The sequence below is a fragment of the Lathyrus oleraceus genome, chromosome 3, assembly GCF_024323335.1.
Source record: "Lathyrus oleraceus cultivar Zhongwan6 chromosome 3, CAAS_Psat_ZW6_1.0, whole genome shotgun sequence".
NCBI classification, from domain to species: Eukaryota; Viridiplantae; Streptophyta; class Magnoliopsida; order Fabales; family Fabaceae; genus Lathyrus; species Lathyrus oleraceus.
The window spans coordinates 301,819,604-301,830,728 of record NC_066581.1 but is presented as its reverse complement, the minus strand read 5'-3'; the positions used below and the strand labels follow the sequence as shown (position 1 = coordinate 301,830,728).

Sequence of the window (11,125 nt, the reverse complement as noted above, 5' to 3'; positions counted from 1 at the left end):
ATATTAGGAGTAATATTTATACTGGATTGACCCGCTATGAGAATACTATATAGAAAGTTATGCAAAGTGTCATAAGTTATTCTCATGGTGATAATGGTGTATACCACTCTTCGACCTGAAACCACTATGGACCCTAGATGTAGAGTCGAGTGCTTTATTGCTGATCAAACATTGTCCGTAACTGGATAACCATAAAGACAGTTGATGGGTACTCCACGAAGCATGCTGAGGGACATGAGTGACCTAGATGGAATTTGCCCATCCTGCATAACAGGATAAATGTCTATGGGCCCAATATTGAACTGGACAAGGATGACACGGTCTATGCCTTGTGTTCAATATAGACATAAGGGTAAAAGGGTAATTATACACATAAGTATTATCACAGAAGGAATTGTCAGATCACATGACATTTTCGTGTCTTGGGTAGCAGTGATGTGTTGCTAGATACCGCTCACTGTTTATTATGTTAAATGCGTGATTTAATATAATTGCCAACGTCACGAAAACCTACAGGGTCACACACAAAGGACGGATTGATGAGAGATAGAGTAACTAAGGAATACCGTAAGGTACGGTGCCTTTAAGTGAATTATAGAACATCGCACTACGCCAAAAAGGTTTTTTAACAGCGCATCTTAGACAGGGCTTTTAAAAGAAAGCGCTGTCTAAGGTTAAAATAAAAATAAAACACGGAAAATGTTCTAAAAAAATAATGAAAGCGCTGTCTAAGGGGGGGTCTTAGACAGCGCTTTTAGAAAGCGCTGTCTAAGACCCCCCCTTAGACAGCGCTTTTAGAAAGCGCTTTTAAATATAGACCTTAGTCAGCGCTTTTGAGAAAGCGCTGTTTAAAGTCTTTCAATTAAAAAAAAAATTAAAACCAAAAGCGCTGTCTAAGGTGGGGGTTTAGAAAGCGCTTTTGGAAAGCACTTCATGCTTCCAAGAAACCCAATAGCGAGGGACACAGCAGAGCTTCCATCTTCATCAAGCCCTAGCAGCTCCGCCAAAACCAGACCCTCTTCTTGCAAACACAAACCCTCCAAAGAAAACGATCCTCCTTCAGATCACAACATCATCGTCCCTTACTCCCCCTCCCATGTCAAATCCAAGAGTCCGTTACCACCAAGACCTCCTTCTTCCAACCCTCTCAAACGCAAACTTGCTCTCGACACCATCGCCGCCGAAAATTCACTCCCGGCAACTACCGATTCCGGCGTCAAGGTTTTTCTCATCCATTTAGGGTTTTTAGATCTTGTTAATTTATTATCCGGTTTCTTATTTTGTATTTGTATGTGTTGTGTAGGTTATTATGAGGATGATGCCGTTGCGGAAGGATAAGGACGAAGGAGATCCTATAGTTCAGAAGATTTCTGGTGATTCGTTATCAATTAAAAAATCCATTAAAAAAAAAAGTGACATCATGAAAATATTTTTTGAAGAGTTGGTACTTTGGAATTTCTATTACAGCTGGGTGGTATTTGGGTCACAAACTCTCGTATGCTAGCTACGGTCACTGTCTCCTTCTGAGACTTCATTGACTCTTTTTTTATCATATCTTATTTTCTCCATTCTCCTGATTAGTTCCAACTTGTTCCTTACTTCAGCATCCCAAACTACAGGTTCTCTCTCCTATTCATCTTACATTTACGTTAATTTCATTCTACAGGATCGGAAAAGTGGCTTCTGATGGTGGGGTGGTTCACCGGAATAGGCGGCAAAAGTGGTGCCCGGGCGGTGGTGACCGGAAAACAGAGGCCGGAAGGGGTCACGGCAGTGAATCATTTGTGTTAATTTCATTCTTTTTCTTACCTGGTTTAGATTGATGTTATTGAGTAATTATTCATTTTAATCTCACTTTCAGAAGATATTGTAGACATAACATAATAAAGTAACTTGACTATTATTAAGAAGATGGTGAATATAACAAATGTGAGCGAGTATGAAGCAATTGCAAAGGAAAAGTTGCCAAAGATGATTTATGATTACTTTGCGTCAGGGGCAGAGGATGAGTGGACTTTGAAAGAGAATCGGAATGCATTCTCAAGGATTATGTAATCTACTAACTTGTTTTATTTCATTTTCATCTTCTCTTTTGCTGAATCCCTTATTTCAATATCTATGTTTACCAACAACAGGTTCAGACCACGTATTCTTATCGATGTAAGCAAGATAGATTTGACAACAACTGTCTTAGGCTTCAAAATATCAATGCCTATCATGATTGCTCCTACATCCGCGCAAAAGATGGCTCACCCTGAAGGTACTCATTTTTCCGTTACATTAAGCTCATTGTTGTATGTACTTTTTGTTAATGCAGAAGAAGCTCTTGATTCTTCATGTGTTTGACATTGAAGTTTATTGTTTTCGTACAATATAGAAATACTTGTAAATTAAAACAAATTATGCATTTTTTGTGTGTAGGAGAATACGCTACTGCTAGAGCAGCATCAACAGCTGGCACCATCATGGTTTGATTTCAACCATATTTATTAATTCTCTGCTCTAGCAAAAAAAAAGTATAATTGGCCCAGATTTGGAAGGAAATACCTGTATTTTTATATATATTTTGTTACGGAGGGAGTATTTAATATTTGAGATATTCATTTTGATAATTTTGTGACAGACACTATCCTCATGGGCTACTTCCAGCATTGAGGAGATTGTTTCAACAGGACCTGGAATTCGCTTCCTCCAACTCTATGTGAGTATATTCTCTTCATTTCGTCTCTTCTTTATTATATTTTCTATGATGTGTGTGGGTGTCACTTGTCTCCTCCTCAAAACATTTCCAAGCAACTTAGTTTAAACCAGGAATCTGCTTTTGATGTATGATATAATCTTTGCTACATTCAAACAATTACTAACTTGATTATCTAACTTTTCAATTTATTAGTGGTATAATCTAATTTGTTTGTTATTTTCTTTTCCCAGCTGCTTAAAGACTGAAATATGGTTACTCAGCTTGTGAGAAGAGCTGAAAAGGCTGGTTTCAAGGCAATTCTCCTTACTGCAGACTCTCCGGTCATTGGTCGTAGAGAGGCTGACATAAAAAATAGGTTGATAATCATTGCGAAATTTCATTTGAATTGATAAGTCTTATATTTAAAAAATAGTACTAAGATACTGGTGCATGGAACACGCGGAGTTTGTAATCAGATTAAGATAAACACTATTAGAAGTTTGTACTGGAGATTTAAAAAACATATATATTCCTGGTTTGTTTATTGGAGATTTTTACAGATTTATACTGCCATCATATCTGAGAATGAAGAACTTTGAAGTCATGGATCTTGAAAAGTTGTATAAGGTGTGTGATCATTACAGAGATTTTAAATTAGATGATTTTTCTTCTTTTGTTATTGTCATCTTAATGTTGTTACTTTTGCTATAACTATTTGAGAAATTGGATATAACCTTGCAGATTAAAGACAATGGTGGTCTCATCTCTGTGACTAATGGTCTATATGACCAATCACTCACCTGGAAGGTGATACTATGATATATAGATCTTTTACATATATGTGACATTGAATGTGGAAGTCACAATAACTACTATGAAAAAACTTGTAACAGGATGTAAAATGGCTTCAAACAATCACCCCATTGCCCATTTTAGTGAAGGGAGTACTTACGGCTCAAGATGGTAAACTTATCAAAGAGATACGTTCTATAGAACCTAATGGGCTCCTAGTAATCGGGAGCTTCATGCAAGATTGGAAGCCATGCAAGCTGAGCTTGATGCATTGAGGAGAGAAAGAGAGGCTAGCGCCTCAACAGTATACAGAGATGTTTCAAGAAAAGAGGTAATATACAATTATATGACATATATTCATGGAAGTTGTTACATTCTTAATTTGATCTAACTATTTTATACAAAGGATCAAGTGGACGAAATCAAAGAGGAGTGGTGTCAATTCATGATAAAGCTCAATGTTTGTTCATAAATTTGTGTAATTAATGTGTACATTTGTAGTATATGTTATGACTTGTAAATGTGTACATAAATTTGTATATATTTTGATACATTTAAGGCAAAATTGGTTTGAATTGGTATATATATATATTTGTTAGCCAAAAATTGGTAGAAAAAAGGCCAAAATGGCATATATAAAATGTGATAATTGTCTGTCAAAATCTGGTTGAAAACAGGTAGAAATTCTGGTTTATAAACCTGGAAAAAATGTGGTTTAAAACAAAAGCTTCAAAAATTTTCGTATACCTTAGACAGCGCTTTTGTAAAAAGCGCTGTCTAAGGGGGGGATTAGAAAGCGCTTTAGGCAAAAGCGCTGTCTAAGGGGGGGGCTTAGACAACGCTTTTTGAAAAGCGCTGTCTAAGGTATACCTAAAAAAATTAAAATAGGAGGGTCTTAGAAAGCGCTTTTGGCCAAAGCGCTGTCTAAGGGGGTGGGGCTTAGACAGCGCTTTTCAAAAGCGCTGTCTAAGGTATACCTAAAAAATTTAAAATAAGAGGGTCTTATAAAGAGCTTTTGGCCAAAGCGCTGTCTAAGGGGGGGGGGGGCTTAGACAGCACTTTTAAGATTTAAAAAAGCGCTGTCTAAACCTTTAGCAGTGGAGGTTTAGACAGCGCTTTAAAGCGCTGTCTAAGGCTAAAAAAAGCGCTGTCTAAGGTCTTGTTTGTTGTAGTGTCGTAAGGTACGGTGTACTTGAGTAGAATACGAAATATGGTAAGGTACCATGGGCTTAAGTGATTTTGGGCATATTATAAGATATGGGCCAAAATGCACTTAAGTGGGCTTTTTAGCTTGAAGCCCACACAAGTGGTTCTATAAATAGAACCCTTGTGCAGAAGCATTTTTTGCGGTTGCATTATTTTCGTTTTCTCTCTCTCTCTCTCTCTCTCTCTCTCTCTCTCACACACACACACACACACACACACACACACACACACACACACACTCAAAGCCTTCATTCGTACCAGCTAGCACTGAGATTGAAGGAATCCGTTCATGTGGACTGAGTAGAGACGTTGTCATCGTTCAACGTTCGTGATCGCTCCGTGGATCTGCATCAAAGGTTTTGATCGTCACAAGAGATCTGCACCAAAGGTTTCAATCGTCACAAGAGGTAAATATTCTATCACTGATCATGACCATTCGTAAGGATCTCTAAAGGAGAAAATTTTAATTTCCGCTGCGTTTTGGATCGCAACTCTCCTTCAGCATGAGCGTGTGATAGGCCCATGAAGTTATGTAAAAAGGTCCAAAGTTGGTCATGAGTGATGCTGAAAGGGTGACATGAAGCCATGCATTTGGAATTGCGAAATAGTAATGAGATTCATCCAAATGGAACCTTGAAGGAAAGACATGTGCAAGTCATTCAATCCTTGTCCAAATGAATTGATTTTAGACTTTTTGGAAAGTTAAGATCAAGGGGAACAACTTTCATGTTGATCACTTTTCCATTTGAAGTTTGGGAAATCAAACATAATTGAAATATTTCTAAGTACCAAGTCAAATGTTCACTTCTTCCACCTTGAATAACTTTTGACATGGGATTCAAATGGAACAAGTTCCTTCATTAGAGTTTTATATATTTCAAACCTATTCAATTTTGTCACAAATTTGACCTCATTTGGATTTTGCGTGAAGGAGTTATGCATTTTAGAAGTTGAGGAAAATCTCTTATTCAATGGTAATGACCCAAAATGACCTATAATGTTTCCTCTTGGAACATGCCTTTGCAAGTTAAATTTGAAGTTTCTAAAAGAATAAAAGTTAGATAAGACATCTTTAATTTGATCATGAAACTTGGATGTCCTTCATATCATAAAAATTGAGCAAGTTATGGTCCTTGGAAGTTGACCTTCTAACTAGGGTTCAAACAAAATGACTAATAATCTTTCACAAAAAAAATGACTTTCCAAGCAAAACTAGCTCTTAACCTCAACATAAAAGTTGTTTTTAATGTCATAAGTAGTAACGTTTCTCTTATAGTCATTTTCATATGATAAAAATTGTAGGAGATAGGGTCTAGTGAACCCCAGTTTTGACTAGTTGACTTTCTCTGGTCAACTACCATGAACCAACTTGCAAACTTGAAGTTCTCTTGATCTATCAGGCTCATGGAGGATCATATATGCACAAGATTATATGTGATTAAGTATACATTGATATATTTGATAAAATTATGAAGAAACTTGTTGAGGAAGTCACACAAGATACCCAGATGAATTAGGGCTTCCAAGGCAAACAAGCTTCAAACTCTTGATGAATTCTTGATCAAAATGATAAATGAAGATCATGGGGATCCACATATTATGTCTAGAACCAATGTGAACCATATCTTGATTGATCTCCTTGCATTAAGGGTCTCAAATCCTAGATGTGATCTTGATGAGGCATTGTTGGATGACACACTACCTATAAAAGAAACAAAGATATACATAGACATATTTTTGGTATTTTAGTTAGTAAATAATGAAAAACAAAGTATGATACAATCAAATGTATAGCTTCGATCCATTTTGTAAAATAATCAATGCCCACCAGAACATACCTCTGATTCTTAGATGATGGTGGTCGGATTTCCCCAATTAGATGCAAAGCCCAATCTCTAAATGGCCAAGTTTTGATTATAAAGTGCAATTCGCTCGCAGGGACATGTTGTATGCATGTGTGTACCTGATAGTCTTGGCATCCTTTTGTAAATTCGATGCAATCTTTCAACATGGTAGGCCAATACATCCCTTGGAGAAATAAGAGCCATTTCATCTTATGGCCAATTTAATGTGCCCCACATGCCCCACTATGGACAGTCGAAAGGGCTAAATATGCCTCTGACTCACTAAGGCACTTAAGAAAAACTCCCTCAGGAGACTTCTTGAAAAACTCTAATCTCAAAAGAGAATAACTTAATGCTCGATACCTAGTTTTCAATCAGAAGACGTCGTTGGATTCTGTAGATATTCCACTATTGGTTTCCTCCAATCTCTATCTGTCAGATTGTCTATTGCCAATATTTCGAAGTTTTCTTCATCAGCATATCCCAACTTTGTCTTTTCTAAGTCTGATGGGGCTAATCTGGTTGATACAACTTTTCCTCTGAATTCGATGACTTTTTGTAGTTTTTCTTTTGAAATTTTGTACCCAGATGCAATTTGAGCCAAATCATTAGCCACTTGATTTTCCAATTGAGGTATATGTCGAATTTTAGCCATCTCGAATCTTTTTAGCAATCGACTGACTATTACGAAGTACATAATTAAATTCTTCTTAATACATTTGTATTCTTTTGTGATCTGTTTTATAACTAACTCTGAGTAACCCATTATTTCGACTCGAGTTGCCCCCAATTCCAACAATATTTCAAGTCCAACTATGAGGGCTTCATATTCAGCTTCATTGTTCAAGCAAAGGCCCTCCACTTTATACTTGAGTTTTGTTGGAATTTTATTAGGAGAAATAATTAAAACCCATATGCTTCTTCCATCTTTGTGACTAGACCCATCGGAGTACAACTTCCAAGGTTCTAATTCGATATAGTCCAGTGCATTCGCAACTATGGAGTGATCGACTATAAAATCTGCCACCACCTGTCCCTTAACATACTTTAATGGCATATACGTTAAGGAATATTCAGTTAACGCTAATGCCCACTTTCCAATTCGAATGTGCAAAATTGGTTTGGACAACATATGTTTGATGATGTCGGAATGAGATGAAACATAAACATCAACAAGTTTTATATAATGCTTTAACTTTGTACAAAAGAAATATAAGCATAAACACAAGTTTTCAACTATGTTATACCTAGTTTTTGTCATTTAAGACCCTATTGAGGTAGTAAATGGCTCTTTCGACACCATTATCATCCTCTTGAGCCAACATGCTCCCTAAAGTGTTGTCTGATGTAGATATATACAATCTCATACTCCTATTTCTACAAGGCGGTGTCAGGATTGGTGGATGACTCAAGTATTTTATCGAATGTTTCTTGTTGATCCTACCCCCATTCGAATCCTTCCTTGTTTAGTCGAAGTAATAGCGAAAAAGCTTGCATCTTTCCACTAAGGTTTGAGATGAATATCCTCAGAAAATTGGTCTTGCCCAGTAGTGACTACAATTCTTTCTTTGTTGATGGCACTTTCTCCTCCATTATAGCCTTGGTCTTATTTTGGTTTATCTCAATTCCTTTTTTGTGGACCACAAAGCCTAAGAAATCCTCTGCCTGCACACAAAAAGCGCATTTGAGAGGATTCATTTTTAGACCATGTCTTCTCATCCTTTCGAATGACCGTCGGAGATGGTCTATATGACTCTTCCCTAATACAGACTTAATGACAATATCATCTATGTAAATTTGCATAAAAGTCTCTATGAAATCATGGAAGATCAAATTCATTGCTCTCTAGTAGGTTGCCCTAACATTTTTCAAACCAAAAGGCATTACCACCAATTTGTAGGTGCCTAAGGCTCTAGGGCATCGAAATGTTGTTTTTGGGACATTCTCTTCCGCAATAAATATTTGATTATATCTAGAATATCCATCGAGCATGCTAAGATACTCATGGCCTGCAGCGGAATCGACTAACATTTCTGCCACCAACATCGAATATTCATCCTTTGGGGTTGCAGTATTTAAATCTCTAAAGTCTATGTAAACCCTCAAAGTACCATTCTTTTTAATAACAGGCACAATATTAGCTAACCAATCGACATACCTGGTTGTACGAATGAAGTTACAGCGAAAAAGCCTTTCAACCTCCTCTTTGATCTTCGAGATTATTGTAGGTGCAAATCGCCTTGGGTTCTGCTTGATAGGCTTCTTTCTAGGCTTGATTGACAGCTTCAATTCGACCAGATCTCTGCTCAAACCAGGTATCTTGTCATAGTCCCACGTGAAACAGTCTTTGAACTCCTTCAACAACTGGACTACTTCGACTTTAAGTTGAGGATTGATATTGGCGCTAATGTAAGTTGGCATTTTTATCAATATCTCTCTCAAGTATATTTCCTCAAGTGGATCTTGAGCCAACATTTTAACATTTGTTGCTAGCGGATCCTTCTCGAAACCCAAAGGCTCATCATCATAGATAGTGTCGAGCCTCTGGCCTTGATCTTCGTTTTGAACCTTATCAGGTGGCATTGGATCAAAGTCCTTTCCAGGACCTATTTATTGAGAATCTTTACTGGTTTTGACAACCATGCTTTTTACTTTGGCCTCCAAGGCCGATTGTTTCTTGTTTTCGACTATGTAAGCCGAAATCCTTTTTAGCGCTTTGAACTCAGTCATCAACACTGAATTCGCCTCCCTAACCTATGGGTTCAATTCCTGACGCTCCTAAGTACCCAAAGTCGTCTTCGACCACCACTTCTTTGTCCCAGCGGAAGCCATTGTAAGGATGCAACGATAGGGAACAATAAGCATTGTCATTAAGAGTGAATGCAAAATCGGCCGAATCACATGGAGCGATATTGGCCAAATGCTTGTCGAACTGGCGTCTGTCGGTATGGTTGATATGGGTTTTGAAGTACCATTAGTTTGCTTCTATATTCTCTATAATACCATTTGGACGCCATATGATGATTCGTTGGTGCATTGAGGATGACACAACCCCGACCCCATGTATCCATTCCCTTCTAAGTAACAGATTATAGTTGGTCTTCATCTCCACAATCATAAACATTGTGGATCTTATGACCGTTCCTACGGTTAACTCGACCTGGATAACACCAAGGATGGAACCCACTTTACCCTAATAGTTGGAAAGCACCATATTGTGAGGTTTGACATCGGTGTCGTACTTGCCAATTTTTCTCAGCATGTGATGCGGAATCAAATTCACGGTTGCACCGCAGTCTACTAAGATTTTATTAATAGGGACATCTTCTATCTTCCCAGTAATGAAGAGAGGCTTAAGATGACTCTTCATAGCCTCGTTGGGTCTCTCGAAGAAGGAATTTTGCTCCTCGATGCAACCATTATTCATCACGTAGTAGCATATTGGCTTATGAGCAGCCATTTCTTTTTCTGTATTGTTGTCGGTATCTTCGACCTCTGTGATTCGGTCGAACTCCTTGGGCATCACAGACACCACATCGACTAAAATATCAAAAGAAGCCTCTGATCCTGAGTCGAAATTATCTGTCAATATTTCGTCTTCAACAACCATTCCATCATATTTTTCTCTAGTTGCCTCTGTTGGAGTATTAAATTTTCCTTTGTCGAAGCCTAAGTCCTCCTTTTTCCTTGCAGGCACATTGGTGCTGGACTCAACTTTGTCTTTTTCGCCAGCATCCCTCTGTGCTTTCCTCCTCCTCTGCTCCCTTCTCCAATGAGACCTCGTAATGGGTTTTTTCCCTTTATAATTTTCAAAGATATGGGAGGTTTTTTGGTCGGCCTGAAATTCCCTACGATAAGCTAATGACGAACCTCTATCGACTTCGAAGCTCTCCTATTTTCCTTGGATGTGTTTCCTGCCATCTACTGGTTTTACCCACTTCCCATTTGAATCTTCAACGTTAGGTTTGATAGAATTGGTTTAGTAGCAGGACCTTTTCGTTTTGCTTCACTAAGTTTCACCATCGGCCGTCTTGGATCATAGTACCTCCTTGGGTGGAAAGCCCTTATTGGCTGAACATCCTGTTGATCTTGAAAAACATGGTGACCCCCTTGGTGTTTTGCCCTCCTTACTCCCTCGAGGTTTTGGGCTGCCTTTTTGTCGAACACAACACTGCACTAGGGGCACAACATAACTTCTGATTGCTTCTTCTGGCACCTCTGGAGGAAATCAGACAACATTTCGTCCTCTTTGGGGAAGGCTATTTTATTATATTCTTCCTGTCGATATTCATTATCAACTTCCATGGAGGTCTCATGGGATATGTCGACCATATTGACCTCTATGTTGACATCTTTAGTGATGTCCAACTTCTGGAATTCTATTTGAAGGCCCTCAGTGGCCTTATCTATTTGCACGAAACCATCAGCGGTTTCCTTGGTGACAATCATCAGGTTGGAATCTTCATTGATTCCAGCGTCGAAGACATCGGCGCTCTTGTTGGTGGCATCTCCCATAGCTTCCTGAATGAAGTCATTAAAGAATTCTTGATCAAGACGTTTAGAAATCCTAACCATGACAGGTTTGTTGATGAAGTCCTTAGTG

At 38.1% G+C, this 11,125-nt stretch overlaps 1 protein-coding gene and 1 pseudogene across 1 annotated transcript; one reads left to right on the top strand and one right to left on the bottom strand.

The window, feature by feature from the left end:
* The first annotated feature begins 1,868 nt into the window (after positions 1 to 1,868).
* On the top strand, positions 1,869 to 6,120 carry LOC127130963 (glycolate oxidase-like; annotated as a pseudogene).
* A 772-nt stretch (positions 6,121 to 6,892) lies between these two features.
* Positions 6,893 to 7,783, bottom strand: LOC127130962 (uncharacterized). Its single transcript, XM_051059912.1, has one exon. The coding sequence runs from the start codon at positions 7,781 to 7,783 to the stop codon at positions 6,893 to 6,895; it is 891 nt and encodes a 296-aa protein (XP_050915869.1).
* Positions 7,784 to 11,125: the final 3,342 nt, after the last annotated feature.